The sequence below is a fragment of the Channa argus genome, chromosome 8 (assembly GCF_033026475.1).
Source record: "Channa argus isolate prfri chromosome 8, Channa argus male v1.0, whole genome shotgun sequence".
NCBI lineage: Eukaryota > Metazoa > Chordata > Actinopteri > Anabantiformes > Channidae > Channa > Channa argus.
In genome coordinates, this window is record NC_090204.1 from 4,131,173 (window position 1) to 4,149,142 (window position 17,970).

The window sequence follows — 17,970 nt, forward strand, 5'->3', positions numbered from 1 at the left end:
CTTAAAATTCACTTCATGATATGAAAATGTAGTATAGCAAACTGCTTCCAGTGACCAATAAGTCCGTACATATGTTTAGCTATAAGATATTTAGACATTTTCAATATGTTCTGTTCTGAGGCAGGAGTTTCAACAGTAGACTTCTGTGTAACAAGTTAAATCCCGTATTTCTTAACTGGACACAGAAATAGATTTTATGACTCTCAGCTATCTAAAAATTGGTTGAATCTACATAAGTATTGTATATTTAACATTAACCGATATTCTGTACTTTATCGGAATAAAACAACTATCTTCTTGCCATGACATTTGCATAGATAAATATATTAATAAAAGGTGAATCACCATCCTTAAACTATTTCAGGATGAATATCAAGAAGTGGTACAAGTCTAAAATATACAAGATGATCCTCTGCAAAGACATTAGCCGTTCAAGATTTGTCCTGTTGTTGGTGACCAATTGACATTAAAGCTCAGTGTTTGTACTAGGATATTAGTAGTGTCAGGAGTAATGCTGTTTTCAAGTCCCCCTATACCCCCTCTCTACAAAATAAGTTTTTTCTCCCCCAGTCATAATACATTTTACGTATATCATTTAAAAATAATGATAAAATAAAAAATAAAATAAAAATTATAATAAAACTTTTACTGAAAACATGTAACAGCTCTGGGCAGTTGTTGAAAAAGGGCCTGATGTCATTTTGTATTTGCGCATATTGTATATGTATTGCATTCTTTGTCTCTTATGTATTTATTGGTTTATGCAATTTAAATATTTTTTTTCAAAATAATTGCAATATTTTGAAACAGTGAAAATACGAAATGAATGTGCTCAAGGACCGAGGTTCAGCTCTACTTCAAAAGATATCATTAGCTATTGAATGCAACACCTCCCAGATGGTATACAGTAGATAAGTAGAAAAAAAAGTAATTATCAAATGTACTTACTATCGTGTCAAAATTGATATTCAAAATATTGCAGAATGCATAAAATAAGAAAGAAATGTCGCGCGCGCTTTCCCAGCGTCACGTGACCCAACCAGGAAGTGGAAGTGGTCATGACAACAACACGGAGAACTTACTTGTCGGTCCATGTTCATGTGCCAAAGTAAAGCAGATTTTGTGCTGTTAGTGTGGAAACATGACAGACATTTTATCAAAAATAAAAAACAGCATAGCAGAGAAAAAGAAGACGGCTATGGCTCAGAGCGACTTGCAAAAGTGGGGCCTGAGAGGTATGTTGGCTTCTAGTCGAGTAAAATCATTAACAAGTTGACCAACGTGCACTTATCTTTATTCCTTTGGGCAAGATACCGTTAAGCAACAACCGCAACTAATTATTATTTTTAGACAGTTTTAACCTACAGTAGGTAAGACTGTCCTCTTCGTGTGAACGAGTCCCATTACATCCTCACAGGCATTCGGCTGAGACCCTACCAGCTCGATGGTGTGCAGTGGTTAACTCAGTGCCTGGAGAACCAGCAGGGCTGCATCTTAGGAGATGAGATGGGCTTGGGAAAAACCTGCCAGGTGTGACATCCATAACTCAGTGTTTTCAAATATGAATAACTTATTCTTATTATTTTGGTGGTATTTGTGGCCACCGATTTCTTTTTTATTTTGGTCCCATCCCGAAAAGCACTGGTGTTTGTGATAACATTAATAATGGGTCCGGTGTGTTTATGTGTACTCTTAAATACTGATGTTGTGACAGTGACTCAACATCCGCAATACCAGTACAGGAAGCTGAAATTCTTATTTACAGTTTGGCAAAGGTCTATTTGTACTCAAAATATCCACATTTAATAAAACTTGCTAAGACAATGTATTAAGTTGTACAGTTGGTACAATCCCATAAAAGAGTTTAATGTGTCTGTGTCTCAAGCCTGTGATAGACTGGTGACATATCCAGAGTGATCACTTATCCTATGTGGAATGAGTGGTTAAAGCTAAAGGATGGATTAGTGGATATACAGTTGGAAGCAATGTTTTTGTATGCGTGCCTCATAATTAGCACCTGGATAAAATGAATGATAGGATTTCATATTATATGTTATTGTGTGTCAGGAATTCCTAATCCTGAATTTTTCCTTCAGACAATCTCTCTGTTGGTGTACATGTCAGGGGCCCTCGGGAAGAGTGGTCCATTTTTAGTCCTCAGCCCACTGTCCGTCATGGAGAACTGGAGAAAGGAGTTGGAATGGTACAGTCACGTTCACATAGGATCTCCATCAATTAATTGTATTTAAATTTAAACAGTCCAAGTTATCATCCATTACAGACCGCATGATTTATTTAAAATCCTCACTTCATGTTTTACACGATTTCAGCTTTGCCACTTGTCTGACTGTGCTGTGTTACAAGGGAGACAAAGACAGAAGAGCTGAGATTCAGAGGGAAACAGACACACAGGACTTTCATGTTCTCCTAACTACATATGAGGTCTGGGGCTGTTTTGTGAAAAGTACCTAACATTTAAATTATGTTGAAACTGACATGTTTTAATGAAATTCTGTCATTTCCAGCTGTGTCTCAAAGATGCTTCATTCTTGAGGCGGTAAGTGTGATTGGACATACCTAGATATTATTATGTTGAGCTCTTTTGGGATAACTTTGTGATTTCAAATATGGTTTGATTATTTTACATAAAGGTATATTACAGTTGACATAAATCTAAGTAAGTATTGAACTAATAAAAAAACCTTTGTAACTAAACATGTTATCGCATGATTCGCTCTCAGCTCTTATTGTATTGAACAATATGATAAAGGTTTAAAAATGAATTGAAATATATCAACTCCCAGTTTCCATGTCCTGTTTCTCAGGTGGAAGTGGAAGGTGCTTGTAGTCGATGAAGCTCACAGACTAAAGAACCAGAACTCACTATTGCACAAAACCTTGACAGAGGTACTTCACTGCCTGGCTTTGTTTGTCAAGTCCATGTTGATCCCATTTGTCCCACTGTTTGTGGAGCCTTTTGCCTCTCTCCTGACTGTGTTTGTGATTTTCTCATGTAGTTTTCAGTGGGTTTTCGAATCCTGTTGACAGGGACACCGATCCAGAACAACCTGCAGGAACTCTACTCCCTGTTGAGCTTCATTCAGCCCAGCATTTTTACTGCTGATGAGACGGACCACTTTGTCAACTCTTACTCAAATGTACAGCACCAACCTGCTCTTGGTATGACACATAAATCTTGTTTAACATTTACTGGAATTGGATTCAGCATTGATCGAGATTTCACATAATGTTTATCCATGCATTCATGGAGTTGAAAAATATTAGTTAAATAAAAAGTGTGACATATTTGATTAATTGTAATTGTGTAAAAGTTGTGTAAAAAAAACATGGTAATACCTAAATCTATGTATTACCTGTGTATTACATTGTTTCTGTTTCCAGCTGCTGAGCTCCAGAGTGTCCTGGAGCCTTTTTTGCTTCGTAGGGTCAAGTCACAGGTGGCAGTAGATCTGCCCAAGAAAACAGAGCTGGTGGTGTACCACGGCATGTCGGCTCTGCAGAAGAAATACTACAAAGCTGTTCTCATGAAGGACCTAGGTGAGACCGTGATATGTGTTTGTAAAGCACGATACAGTTCTGTTTTGGGGCATAAAATATCACAGCATCAATTAATCTGTGTCACGAATGTCTGTTTTCAGAGGCATTTGGAAATGAACAAGGCTGCAAAAACCGTCTGCTTAACATCTTGATTAACCTGCGGAAGTGTGTCGACCATCCGTACCTGTTTGATGGTAAGATGTGAGATTTTTTATCCAGGTTATTATTCTCAATTTACATTTTTTAAATATTTGCCCTGTTTTTTGGCCAGGAGTGGAACCAGAGCCTTTTGAAATTGGGGAGCATCTCATTGAAGCCAGTGGGAAGCTTTGCCTTCTAGACAGCATGCTGACCTACCTGCATAAAGGGTTCGTCAATCTTGTTGTTATGTGGCTCCATCTGGTGGCAGTTCAGGTTCTGTCGTTCTGCTAACACAGCCCTGTAGTGCATTGGTGACTTTTGTTCCATGTGAACTAGTTGTTGTCACACTGTACTGTTCACATGTGATACTTATTTGTACTTGTACTATTTCAATTCACATGCTCCTCCACAAAAAGTGTCTTACTTATAGTATTTATCCATTCACCTTTGGGAGTAAAGGGGCCATCGGATCCTGCTGTTCTCTCAGATGACGAGGATGCTGGACATTCTTCAGGATTACATGGAGTACAGAGGTGAACAAAGGGCTGGCAAATGATTCAGACCCTTCCCCCATTGACTTTAACTTATTGATGTTACAATTATTCTGTTTGGTAAAAAAGAACATATTGTCCAATAGTCATCCATTTCTTATTCTGCCTTACTTCCAGCTAGGGCTGTATCATATACACTCACAGGTCATTTCATTAGTTACACCAGTACAATGTAATGCAATTCAAAGCAGCAGCTCTGCCATGAATTCTGCTTTTACAGGGTTATAATTTTTCAGTTTTTAAGCTCAAACTGTCAGTCACAGATATGAACCAAACATCTGTAGATGTTAAAGCAACAACAGTTTGCCAGTGATTCTAATGCTGTAACGAAGATAATCAGATTCATTTAGATTATATTTTCTAGCTAATTATTTGAATTTGTTTTGTATGATGGTGATGGTTTTTTTCCCCTTTTACTATTAAATAAAATGACTTGTGGCCAAAAATATATTATTGGTAATAATAATTTATAGTTTCCACAAAAATACTCTTATATAGTATTAAGTCAGTGTTGCCCACCCTACTTCTAACCAATCCCACATTTGAAAAAGTATTTTAAGTTTGGAGGCTGCTCTATACTTAATGTGTTATTTATTGTACCTAACAATATATTTTCTTTTTTCTTTTTTTAAAATTTCAGGTTATAGCTATGAACGTCTGGATGGGTCTGTCCGAGGGGAAGAACGAAATCTAGCAGTTAAGAACTTCAGCAGCAAAGACATATTTGTCTTTCTGCTCAGCACTAAAGCTGGTAAGTGCAACAGCAAGGCAAATTGTTATGTGCAAGATTCAACTGAACATTATCAGCTGTTAGTAAAGTTCATGTTGTGCTTGTTAATGTATCAGGGATGCAAAATATTGCAAATATATATTTTTTATTATTTGAGCAATTACTGTTCTATATTTATAATATAAGTTTTACCATATCTTGATTTAAATCTATCATCATTTTCCCTACTCAGAAAATCTTAACGCTTGCTTGTTAGTTTTGCAGTCAAATACATTATTGGCCCCTTAAGATATTTTTCACTTAGTGTATCGAGTCTTTGTGTTAACAATATTAAAGGCAATAATTTACAGTGTTGCAAGTGATGAATTGCATCTTCCAAACAACATTATGGTTTATAGATAAGTTTTGTATGATAAGAGCAGTAACTGAGCTGCACTTTCAGGCTTTTATGCATATCTAAATCTACAGCAGGGTTCATAGAACTAGCTAAGGGAGGAAAGGGGACTGATCACACAGAGATAAGTGTTCAACAGGATGACTCACAGGTGTAAATAAGGCCAGGCTCTATCATGTGCATGTGCAGTGTGAAAGTAGCGGAAAAAACATATTTCCACAGCTGAATGCTTTGTGTGTTTTTCTGTAAGCCATATAAGTACCAGTGGTGGTATATCAAGAGTTAAAAAGTGTAACTATTGTGCACAGTCTTTGAAAATGATGCTTCCTAACACTGTATTTTTGCAGGGGGAGTGGGCATGAACCTTACAGCTGCTGACACTGTGATTTTTATGGATAGTGACTTCAACCCTCAAAATGACTTGCAGGCTGCCGCTCGGTGCCATCGGATTGGTCAAACCAGGTGACGCTTATAAATTTAAAAAAAAATCCCATTGTTATTCCACAAATTTGTTAAAAGTTAAATATCTTTTGAAGACTCACGGTTTGTTTTAATGCACGAAGGTTTAGTCATTTAGACAAAGTTTAATCATCATGGTGAGTGTTACTCAGGAGCCTGAAGTCTAAGGAAATGACAGTGTACACAAAGTTCTGATTTGTCATTAGGCTTGAAGTAAAGCTCAGGATTTAGCATTGCACTGCTATAATAAAGTTATAATAGTTCTAAAATAAATGAACTGTAAAAACAACTATTAAAGTTAAAGTAGTAGAAACAGATTCTATACATTTTTTTTTTTTTTTTATCATCATCTGAGACAATGTATTCTTTTGGAAACTCAAACTTCTCTCAATTATTTTTAGTATTACTAAATTAGTGGAGTTTCTCTTGCTTGCTTTCTCTGCTTTAATCTACAGACATGTAATTCAGTTGGTAGGGATGGTCTGATGAAAGCTGTAGTATTGGAATTGTAGGGACCTGCATTTTTGATGCATATTTTGTAACGTTAATATCAACTGTACTTTTTCTCACTTCTTAAAAGAAGTGTAATACCAAATTGCTGGAGACTACACTAATGTCTGATTTACTTTGATTTATTTCAGGCCTGTAAAAGTGATCCGCCTTCTGGCAAGAGACACTGTGGAGGAGATAATGTACTCTCGTGCTATTTCTAAGCTGCACCTCACCAACACTGTTATCGAAGAAGGTCGCTTCTCTTTGCTGGATCAAGCTCAGTCAGCTGCCGCAGGACTGCAGGTATGTGGAGTTTGACACAAAAGTACATCTCTATTCTTTAAACCCTATGTTTCACAGTTCCAGTGTTTAATTTTACAATACTGTATCCTGCCATTGTTGTTGTTTTCACTGCTTCTTTCTTTCTCATGTTTCCTGCCCCACATAGCTTTGTGAGATCTTGAAGTTTGGGGTAGATAAGCTATTGTCATCAGAAGAGAGCTCTGTACAGGATGTGAAACTGGAGAAGATCCTCGGTCTGTCACGTGACGGTCAGTGGGTGGATGATGAAGACTTCACTTTTCTCAGAGAAGAAGAGGAGGAGGACGAGGAGAATGGCTCTGAATCTGATGGGCAGAGTATGTTTTTCTAACCTTTGTGGCCTTGTTTGCAGCTGGCTCCTCCCGCTGGTTTGCTCTGTTGTGTAACAGGTTGCACTGGCAGCTAAACATCTAGTTATCACCCCGCAAACTTAACCAAAAATGAAAACTCACCACAGATTTAATCTAATTGTTTCACATTTATGTGTCTAATAATAATTAGGACTTACACTACTTGCAGTGGATATTTACCAGCAATCACCATCATGCTGTCCCATTTTACAGACCACATGTACTACTTTGAAGGGAGAGACTACAGTAAGGATCCCAGCTTGGATGACCAGAAAAGCTTTGATCGTTTGTTTGAGAAGCAGCTGGCTGAGTTTAAGAGAGCTGTAGGAGAGGGACGAGCTCTGCGACACAAAGCTGGAGTAAGACTCTCTCTCCTTTACGTACAGCTGAAAGAGATATAAAGCAGAGTTACTGGTTGATCTCACATGATGTGGAAAATGTTTTGTATGATCAGCAAATGGTGGTTAATTTATGAAATCACAGAAGATTTATATACTTATAATCATGTATTTCTGTGTGCGGTCTGTGTTGTGTTTCCACCGCAGCTGAACCAGATTACAGTTGTCTTGAAGCTAACGGAGGCCCTTCTTTTGTATGTGGTCTTGGTGAAGTTGTGTTTTCCACAGGAGAGTTTGTTAATAGAATTTAAACACACTACAGTTTGGGACTAAAGTTTGATTTAAAGGCATAAAATAGCTGCAGTGGCATCTGCCTTGCAGTAGAGGTCAGACTTTCTAGAAAAGCTGAGGTATATGTGAATGGATGTGGGGAATCACCAAAATCAATAAAACAAATGTTGCAATGTTAGGAAGAAGTAGCAAGTCTATTAAAAATACAAGTTAACTCAACAAGTGCAGTTTACCTATTTTCAGTAAAGCAAGGAACTGACCTGAAAAGTTATTTTTCTAGTTCTAGTTATTTCTATTCCTAGTTCTGTACAAAGTCAAGTTAAGATTCTAAAAAAAAAAAGTAATTGTTCCTTGTTTTAGTCAATAAAGTGAGATCTTTGACTGGATGTGTCAGGCTGCGGATTTAATTTTGAACCCGCATGATGCATATACATATAAACCTCTAACAAATTCAATGTTCGTGCCCAGGTTTCACTGTCTGCGGCCCTTCAGATTCCAGCAAGAAAGAGAAGACCTCTAAGTGAGGCAGAGCTGCAGCTGAGGCGCCAGAGGAGGGAGGAAGCTAGAGCAAAGAGAGCCAAAATTCAGGAGGATATAAAGAAGAAACAGCAAGAGCAGAAATATAAGAAAAAGTAAATATTTGTCAAAAATCTTTTTTTTTTTTTTTTCAAACTCCAACATCTTTGAACCAAGCAATTTTGCTTTCGTTTCCTGTTTATCACATAGAATGGCATGGTGGGAGTCCTGCAACTACAGATCACTGTGCCTACAGTCTGTGGACAGTGAAGAAGAAGAGGAGGAGGAGGATGATGGGAGCGTGTTCACCACAGACTCTGACAACACTGCCATCCACTATGTTCTGGGCGATGTCACTCATCCACATGCTGCTCAAGGAGATGCCATCATCATTCACTGCGTTGGTACAGACCCTAAATTACCACTTGTCATTCGCATATAATCTGATCACTTTGTATTCTAAACTCAAAGAAAGAAAGCTACTGCCTCCTCAGCATTTCTCCTCCAGTGTGTGTTTTGTGATGTTTGTGTAGATGACTCTGGTCGTTGGGGAAGAGGAGGCCTGTTTACTGCTCTGGAGGTGAGATCAGACGAACCACGGAAGCAGTATGAGTTTGCTGGCAAGATGAAAGGTATGACTACCTGCAAATACAAAGAAGACACACCCTGTTCAATAGAATTATCTATGAGGGCGGTTGTGTATCAAATTCTTAAAATATAGTTTTGAAGTGTTATTACAAAATTTGTTTCAGATTTGGAACTCGGAAATGTTCTGCTCTTCCCCATTGATGACAAACAGTCCAGATTGGATGGTCAAGATCAGGTTGGTTCTGTTTAAATGTAACCCATGATGTATGAGGTGGGGGAAAAAATCCACTGCTACCTGGAAATGCATGTTTGTTTCACGATACATGCTTCCTCTTTGCAGTAGTACTGATCGACAGTGTGATACACCAGATTTCGGTTTATGTGTGGTGACAGAATTGTGAAGTTGTGGCAGAGCAGCGTCTCATGAAACAATGAACATGTTGAGATAACACATTTACCTGTTTCAACCCATTTCCTGTTACATCAGTTGGCCCTGATAGTGGCGCAGCAACGAGACAAAGCCAACAACTTGTCTGGGATCCTTCTAACTGCTCTGGATGAAGGTCTGAAGAGGATTTATGTTGCAGCCAAAAGACAAAAGGGTAATAGTGAAGCACTGAAAGTTCAAGTTTCTTTCAACAAACTCTTCCATGCTGGTTCTTCATGTATAGTGGTGCCAGAAAGTTTATGAACCCTGCAGAAGTTTCTCTTCCTCTGCATAAATATGACATAAATATGCATTAACAAGTTAATTACCTCTGTTGTCAAGATCAGACTTGATATCCAAATTTATCTTCTTTGAATAAGCCACATCTTCCCAGACTCACATCTGAACGTGTATTTATTGATCTACAAACCTGATTCAAATTTCCTCTTCAAATGTTTGGTTATGGCTAAAGAGTTCACATACTTTGCACATTAATTATTGCTGGTAATTAAGGCTTATGTGCACAAAGAAGGAGAGGCATGATTAAAGCAATGTTTGATTGCTGTTGGACTTGACTGACAAGACTCCCTGAGCATGATGTGCGTGACCTTCATTAGTTGCCTGTGTACAGACAAAGTCTTTTAAAGTGAACAACACATGAGAGAGGAATTTAATTTGCCTCAGGTCGTTGTGAACAGTCGACAAACTGATAACTGAAAGCATCACATGTTTGTCCGTGTTTACATCACAATGTATTTACTTGAATAATCTACCTAAATACATTTTTTGTGGTACAGTATTTTTATTTGCTACCATTTTCTACTAATTTATAATTTGACTTACACTACTAATCGGATGCAAATGTTGTACCTTTCCTCCACTGCATTATTTATAATATAGTATAATTCAAAAGCTCCCCAGCACAAAAGCTTTGGTCATTTTCTAAATTAAAGTTATTATTTACAATCGCCATACAGATGCTAAAACCAGGGGCGGCTGCCTGACACAGGATCCCCGGTCCCGGCTATATGTCGAAGTGTCTCTGGGCAAGACACTGAGCCCCTAACAGGCCATTCCCCTCCCCAGCTGTGCAGTGCCGGTCCAAGCCCGGTAGAGATTGGGGAGAGTTGCGTCAACTACCAGCGCCAACACTGAATCTTACATTTGGTTATTTACCTACAGATTTAGTTGGCTTTGCATTTGCTTCAAAAACTCCCCGACACCCACTAATCATAAACAGTATCCTGAGCCAGATATTTCCCTTGTTTTTGCCTAACTGTCGCTTGCTGCTGTATAAGATCTTCACATTAAGAGAGTAGCTTGATAGGGCCATCAACATGTCAGGGATGCATTCAGAGATTTTTGCATTTTTGTGTTTTGGAAACTCTCAGGAACTTAATCACCTCACATACAGCACACACACACACACACAAAAAACACAATAGGTTTGTCTTTTCGGCATATCCTGTGAGTTCAGGGTCGCCACAGCGAATCATTTGTCCACATTTTGCTTTGGCACAGTTTTTAATAAAACTAAATAAAGATGGTAACTAGAGTTAGAGAAGATTCACCATTGATTTAAGCATCTTTGTGGAAGTTTTTCTTTAAGTACCCGATGTGACGCACTGAAAAAGACATTAACTTAGCTTGAGAAGGGTGTGAATGTAGGAAATGTCATCCTAACTCTCACTGACTCTTTTTGACTTTCTCCCACAAAGCAAGCGTTCATCTTCCTCGCATTGGTCATTCAACCAAAGGCTTTAACTGGTATGGCACAGAGAGGCTCATCCGAAAACACCTGGCCTCCAGAGGCATCCCCACATTCATGTATCTTTTTAAAAGTTTCCGCAGCTATAATCTAAACAGCTAGTGACCTTTCTCAAAATCAGTTTATATAAAGGTTTTGAGCTATTTCCCCTGAAGACGCTTGACAGATATTATCACAGCAGAGCTACCACGAACACAGCCACACCTCAGGCATCCACCTCTGCTGGCTCAACGTCCACAGTCCTGCCCGAAATACAGGCACTTACACCTGACAGGCTGACCAACGAGACAGAAGCAGAAATCTCAGGCCCCCTGGATCTTCCCAATTTTATGAGGGGAGTCAGTGTGTTTTTCTACAACTTGCCTGCATCAGAGAGGAAGAGGCTGGCCCGCTATCTTATCACATATCCTTTCAAGCTGGGTGGTTTCTTCGCATTTCTTGTTTCCTGCATGTTTACATCTTCAGCACTTGTGGTCTGCATAAAACTGCTACAGTGAAATGCAGTCACGTGTAAAAGTAACAGCACCCCTTAGCTTGAGTGCACTTATGATGGAGAGGAAGAGGAGGTAATGAGTGCAGAAGTGACCCACATAGTTGCAGAGCTGGAGAATGGCATCCACTCACAGGTTAGTATCACTGAACCTAACCTGACATCAGATCCACAAATCCTTTCCGGTAATGCCCATATTACATGTCCTAAAAGGAAATTTGAATCATGAGAAATGTTGATCTTGTAAAAAACAGATGCAGACTCCTTCACAGTAAAACAAACTAATGACACTGTTTAAGTTTTACATTTATTATATATATATAGTGTGTGTGTGTGTGTGTGTGTGTGTGTGCGTGCGTGTGAATCAGGAGCTGCAGGACCTGATGCATCAGTACACACAGGCTCTCCCTGTGCAGAAAGCCTGGCTGGAATCCTGCTTCTCCAAGCAACGAAAAGTCAATGCAGCTCGATTCATTCATCAGCTCAAATAACGCTGTGATTCTGTGTTTTCTTTCATGTCTTTTTTAAATGATCCATTTATCACAAGCTCTGACGAACAACTGCTTGTGTTGAATGTCATTGTTAAAAATGTTTTTTTATGTTTTATGGAGGGAGATAAAAAGAAGTAAATAAATAACAGTTATCTCTGCTTTGCTCTTGTTTTGGAGGTTTGTGTTGACTCTTGCGCTGGGACACAGTCTGTTTCTGTAGAAAAACTAATCAACCAGGGCGGTTGTAATAACCCCACAATCATAAATGTACAAGGTGGAGTTTGTCAGCGGGGGGGCGGTGCTAGTTGACTAGAAACTAAAGAACAAGTGCGTCAATATTTGTCATTTTTCGTGGAGACACGACACGTGAAGGCCCCTCCATTAGTGGCCCGGTTTAGCTGTGAGGCCCGCGCTGGGTTTTACCTTTTATAGGTTAAAGGTTAGTTTAACGTAAAAGTGTGGCTCGTGTAGCCGCCCGCCGAGAGGATTCACGTTTAACTGAAGGAGACTTAAAACCGCGGCGGTAAGTTGACGTGAAGCTGCTCGTTTCTAGATCATTTGCTAAGTAACGTGAATGAAACACATGAGTGAAGTGGTGTGTGTTCTCTTAACGCCTTTAACAAGAAATTAGCAACCTAAATTATTCTTATTTTATGTTTGTTCTTTTTGTTTGTTTGTTTTTGTAGTGAACGCTGCTACAAAGTGAATAAACAGATTTATTAGAAGATATTTCCATTTTTTTGGCTGTGGCTTCTAAAAGCTCCGGGACGGACTAAACCTACTGCAGCTGATGGTTGGAGACGTGTCTTTGTACCTTTTTTTTTTTTTATGAAGTCGATATGAACTCCGAGTCGACGGAGATTTGCAGTATCTGGGTCAGCTTCAGTCTGTCAGTGGAAAGTGCGAACGGCGTGTGTGCGCGCGCGCGACCTCACAAGCGGGCTTTTAATGCGTGTGTATTTACATTTACAGGAACCATCGGGTGGATTGGAGGTTAAACCCACCTCATCTGAGGTTATACAGTCCTACATTCATATTAAGTAGCGGTGTGCTATTTCTGCAGAAACGCTTACGGAACAAGGTTTTTTGTGACCTTGTTAATTTCTTTATTTTTTTTTTTCAAATTTCTTGAAGTGGGCATTTATGAGAAGAGTTCCCCCATCGACACTTCACAGAAACTGGTTTTAACTTCGTCGAATAGAAATTTAGGCCCGAAGACATGAGTAGGAGATCTCATTAATCAGTGTTGACATTACGAAAAAATCCACAGATAAGTTTTATCTCGTGGAAGTTTTGTGGGTTTTTTTATTAATTGATTAATTTATTTCCAATGAGACTCTTGTATCTATTGGTGAGATGCATCATTTCCTTATTCCTGCATGTGAATGAATTTGTCACCTGAGGATTAACCATCAGACATTTAGCCAAAAGTCCCCTGTGTGGGAGAAAGACTCATGCAAATCAAAACCGTTCCGGCAGAAAGTGTGGGCTGTTGGAAGAACAGCGCTTCAGTGATCTGTTAAATGCTAACGCAGCTGCTCAGACAGGCAGCCGCTGTGCTTTTAAATCGCACAATTTTCTCGAAAGGTTTTGTGGATCGTTCCTTCACGTGACGCTTGTGTTTACTTTTCAGGTGCAGCTTAAACCAAACACACATGGATGTGAGGACGAAGAAGCCCAGTGATGCTGCCCACTTCAGTCCGCTCGACTCCAGCAGCAGATAGGTAACAAATGCACTGTAAAGACTTTGCAAACAAGGTTTGAATCCTGAACTGGGAATCTTAATTGAAAAAAACAAACAAAAAAAAAAACAGCATAAATCACTAACTTGTGATGTGGCTACATTTCATTCTTTCTCAGTCACTTCAGACAGCTGAGCAGATACCTGAGCAGCCAGCGCAACACACCTGAAGAAGATGATGAGACCATGAGCTGCGAGCAGCGTGAGGACAGTGTTGACTCCTCCTCAAAACCCGATGTCTTCTGCTCACCTCTGGAGCACACCACCTACCCTGATGACTTCCAGTACAGCGGGCAGATGTTGCCCAGAGAGCAGGAACACAACCCCACTCTCCTCCAGGCCGACCTGAGCAACTACCAGCTTCACCGCAGCCTCCCTATTGGGTACGGCCAGCCCACTCCATTCCCCAGCCAGGCTGAGGGGCTCTGGTCCCACCACAGCATCTGTAGCAGCTGGTCATCATATCCCAACAGCCGCCACAGCCTGCCGTCCTATCACAGTGGGAGAGATTTCTCCAGCTGTTCTAGACAGAGCTCCCGCTCCAGGTTCCAGTCCCAGCCCAGCAGGAACAGTACCAGTTTTAGGAGCCTGGAGCAGCCCCATTCTTTGCGCTCCAATCCACCCTTGGCCGACTTTAATCACCACGCCTCGTCTCCGTCAGCTTTCTGCTGTGCTCAGGCCAATAATGACCTCTGGGCTCATTGCCACCCAGGACCCAGCCCGTACTGTAAGTCCGCTCATGTGTTTATCAGCCCTGATGCAGACACCTCATACTGTGTGTCTGTCACAATTAATAACACGAGCTATAAGGTAGCGCTTATCACACTACAGTATCATGAGCAGAAAGCCCACAAATGATTTTTCTCGCTTCTATCATCACTGCTCCAGATCCGGATGACTTTAAAATTCCTGAATACCCACCCCTGTAAGTTATTATTTTTTGTATAATATTATTTTTCTGCACAACACTGTTTGATTCCCACAGTAAAGGCGGCATGTTTCTGTTAACAAGAATAAATGTGATCTCTATGCAGCGGGCACAATGTTCCTGTTAAAGAGAAGCACCCTCCTTATAGCACACCGCTCTCTCTGGAGCAGAGTAAGTGTTTGGCCTCCCAAGCTCCAGTTCACCCGATTACTCCCTGTTGCTGCTCTTCACTGTTTTCATCACTTGTATTTATTGCTCTTCAACACAGGGAAGGTCTTCGTAACTTACGAAGATGACAGCGAAAAGCACGTCAATGAGATCATCAACTTTGTTGCCCTGCTGCGACACAACGGCTTTGACACGCATGTATATACAGACTGGTTTTTATGTGTCAGCAACTGTTTAGACAAAAACAGAGAAGTGACTCCTAGAAGATTTGTCTTTTAATCAGACTTGATTACTGATGTAAACTTTTGTAAAAAGTTCAGGGAAAATGATAGAGGGTTAAATTATTATAATAATTCTTACTTTGAAACAAATATAAATCAGTGATCCAAAAACTGCCACTGGGCTGAGTTAACTTCAGACTAGTTACCGTTTTACCAGAACTAGTTAAGCTGTTTTTATTCTTGTTGACAAGTTTTACCCTCTGCTTTATTGATTTGTGATGACAAACATGAATCGTTACATTTGTAATAGTTAATGTGCTTTTAGTGAGGTCTAGCCTCTAGTTAGCTGTAAGGGTTGGATTTCTTTGCTGTGTTGTTAGTCTTTATTGGACATTTAATGTGCTGTTTTATATAAATATATGTTTTATATTAAGTGACGAAATATACAGTAACAAGTCTCAGTTTGGTATCAAATACTAACCCCTAACAATGTAGCTACTGCAGTTTGGTCTTTGCAGCACCACCGATCTGCCAGATGCCCGTGAACTCTCTAATTTCTGTCTGTCTGTTTCAGATTGACATTTTTGAGCAACAGTTCAGGAGTATAAGCAAGATAGACTTCATGGAGCGATATCTTAGTGAGGTAAAAAAAAAAAAAAAAAACCCCAAATCAGATCTAAGATGAAAAGAAGAAGACAATCCCCTAAAAAAAGACTTTTAATGTTTTCTTCTGGCCAGCAGGGGAAGTCTTCTTGAACTTGTTTTCTTTCTGCAAGAGGGAACATGTTTTATCAAGGAGCTGAAATCTAGCACAAGAATGAAAATATCTCACCGACATGTAGATTTATTGACATGGTTGTGCCTTCTCCTCACACAGAAAGAATACTTGATCATCATTATCATAAGTCCTAAGTACTATGAGACGGTTACAGCCTCTCCTTTTGGCCTTGAGAATGACGAGAGGACGTTCAACACAGTCTACATACACAAACAGGTCAGTTGTCCACAAACCGACAAAGTTTCCGACTGTTAGGGTTTCCCCTTTTTAACTCAACGTTTCTGTGTGTTGTTCAGCTCCAGAATGAGTTCATTCAGAATGGAAGCAAGAATTTCAGGTTCATTCCCATTTTGTTCCCCGGGGCCAAGAAGGTTTGTGTTTCTGTTCGCTGACAGGACAGAGAGTTTGGTTAAACTCTCACTTGTCTTGCTCTGAAGCACATCATTACACATTTTACAAGACTTTCATCTGTGATATCACTGAACACCAAAACCTCAGCAGTCTCATAATCTACTTGTTCTGCTTTTTTCAAATCATCACAGTCTCACGTACCGAACTGGCTTCAAAACACCCAGGTGTATGGTTGGCCGCGTGATCGGGATGACATTCTGCGGCGGCTGATGAGAGTCGAGAAGTATAATCCACCTCCCATTGGGGAGCTGCCAACAATTGTCTCTATCCCCATATAGAGACGTATGAGCTGGACTCCCAGACTTTCTCGGCTGAATGAGGATACTGTCAGCGCAGGATGTTTTATTTTTCTTGAGTGTGGAGACTGTAAATACACATGTATTTTCAGGGCACTGTGTGAACCTTCTCTGCTGGGATATCATCAATAATTGTAATTAGTTGCTTTAAATGACATGTGACGCACAGGAAAGTGCCAGTGTTGATGTGAAGTGGAGGCACAGTGTACAGTTTTAACCTCAGCCCTTTTACTGTTTGTGGCACCTGCTACAACACCTTGACTAATGTTGACTGGTGCTACAACCTGACAGTACAGTGTTTTGTTTTGTTTTATCCTTAAAACACACATCAGAATTAATAGATTACTTATTCTCAACACATTTTATTAGGACTCCAGTGCATCTGTTATATGAATAAACATAGAACAGATATGATGGACATGATGGACAGTCTGATAACTGTACATAGCTACTTACACAGCTTACACAGATGTAAACACTGGCCTCTGTCATGTTGTCTTTCTTAATGGTGTCTATCCAATGCAAAAAAGTTGTCCAACTGGAGTGTTTTAGTTTAAGGGTGAAAATAACGGTTGCCCAGTTTTTTTTTTTATGCCACTTGGTGTGTGGTAGATATTGTTTAAATAGAAGACAGATTTGGATTTGTTTATGGTTTGTGTTAATAAATATATTTTGGTCTTACACACCCTTTCTGTGATACTTCACGATTGTACGTTGTCCTTTTCTAATTATTGGTCAGCATGATTTGAAGCTTCAATTTCTTACTAATTGGCAAACAAGGTGCTAACTTAAACTTAGGTTCAACCTAATGAAACCAACTTTTTGGGTGTTTTAACAAGACGCGTCCTAATCTTAACTGACAGACAGACCTAGTTCACTTTATGGTCTTTGAACGTGTAACTTTCAGGACACACAAACTTCAAAACTAATAGATTTATAAGAAAAAACTAAAGCAAGCAAAAACTATTGCATTCACTTATTTCTCCAACCTGGAATCATTGTTGTTAAAATAAATAATGTTTTATAATAATTAAAACTGTAACATTGTGTTCTGTTTTTGCTGAGTGTGTTTTGGCCTGTGTCACAAACTGAGCCTCCTCTAACAAAGACAATGTTTGAAGCTTCTCTCAGTCTTGAAAGTTAATTATAAACAAGCAGAGACCTGGAACTGGTTTGCCTGCAGGCTTTATTGGCATTTTTCTATATGGGAATGAGCCACGAGAACGTGAACATTTAGGTGTGTTTAGATATTTGTTAGATGTAACATATCAAACTGGTCTCTTAGTTATAATTGTGCCTTTCCCCAGCTTCTGGTGACTTATGTGGAAAGGCTCAAACAGGATGTTGTATCTAGATAACTGGCTGACACAGCTGCCTTTCTGCTGTGTGGTACAGCTTCTCAAGAACTGCAGGTTTAGACTCAAATGGGTCATCACAAAGTTTTTGTGGTTGCAGAGAGAGAAGAAAAAAAAAAAGTCACACGTCACAATGTGACACATTTAAAAAAAAAAAGCTTGCGTGA

The 17,970-nt window shown here is 39.5% G+C and overlaps 2 protein-coding genes across 2 annotated transcripts; both read left to right on the plus strand.

Moving 5' to 3' along the window:
• Window positions 1–1,047: 1,047 nt before the first annotated feature.
• Window positions 1,048–12,063, plus strand: chd1l (chromodomain helicase DNA binding protein 1-like). Its single transcript, XM_067513273.1, has 25 exons — window positions 1,048–1,235; window positions 1,418–1,530; window positions 2,097–2,203; window positions 2,331–2,442; window positions 2,526–2,557; window positions 2,826–2,907; window positions 3,018–3,180; window positions 3,403–3,558; window positions 3,660–3,752; window positions 3,830–3,926; window positions 4,159–4,232; window positions 4,891–5,001; window positions 5,722–5,836; window positions 6,475–6,628; window positions 6,774–6,963; window positions 7,210–7,355; window positions 8,094–8,257; window positions 8,352–8,545; window positions 8,675–8,773; window positions 8,894–8,964; window positions 9,217–9,331; window positions 10,875–10,983; window positions 11,091–11,324; window positions 11,466–11,550; window positions 11,783–12,063. Exons 1-25 carry the CDS (start codon window positions 1,142–1,144, stop codon window positions 11,903–11,905), a joined length of 3,033 nt encoding a protein of 1,010 aa, XP_067369374.1. The 5' UTR covers window positions 1,048–1,141; the 3' UTR covers window positions 11,906–12,063.
• A 178-nt stretch (window positions 12,064–12,241) lies between these two features.
• On the plus strand, window positions 12,242–17,129 carry traf3ip2l (TRAF3 interacting protein 2-like). The gene is made up of 10 exons (XM_067513274.1): window positions 12,242–12,428; window positions 13,539–13,629; window positions 13,766–14,373; window positions 14,535–14,571; window positions 14,681–14,745; window positions 14,843–14,940; window positions 15,538–15,606; window positions 15,841–15,957; window positions 16,038–16,112; window positions 16,284–17,129. Exons 2-10 carry the CDS (start codon window positions 13,589–13,591, stop codon window positions 16,428–16,430), a joined length of 1,257 nt encoding a protein of 418 aa, XP_067369375.1. The 5' UTR covers window positions 12,242–12,428; window positions 13,539–13,588; the 3' UTR covers window positions 16,431–17,129.
• The last annotated feature ends 841 nt before the right edge of the window (window positions 17,130–17,970 follow it).

What these genes read in the sequence shown, in the direction of transcription:
- chd1l (XM_067513273.1), top strand. Translation starts at nt 1,142, where the DNA reads ATGACAGACATTTTATCAAAAATAAAAAACAGCATAGCAGAGAAAAAG. An exon ending in GGATTACATGGAGTACAGAG is followed by an intron (nt 4,233 to 4,890) that starts GTGAACAAAGGG and finishes TTAAAATTTCAG; the next exon opens with GTTATAGCTATGAACGTCTG. An exon ending in TCTGCTCAGCACTAAAGCTG is followed by an intron (nt 5,002 to 5,721) that starts GTAAGTGCAACA and finishes GTATTTTTGCAG; the next exon opens with GGGGAGTGGGCATGAACCTT.
- traf3ip2l (XM_067513274.1), top strand. Translation starts at nt 13,589, where the DNA reads ATGCTGCCCACTTCAGTCCGCTCGACTCCAGCAGCAGATAG. An exon ending in ATTCCTGAATACCCACCCCT is followed by an intron (nt 14,572 to 14,680) that starts GTAAGTTATTAT and finishes ATCTCTATGCAG; the next exon opens with CGGGCACAATGTTCCTGTTA. An exon ending in ACAACGGCTTTGACACGCAT is followed by an intron (nt 14,941 to 15,537) that starts GTATATACAGAC and finishes TGTCTGTTTCAG; the next exon opens with ATTGACATTTTTGAGCAACA.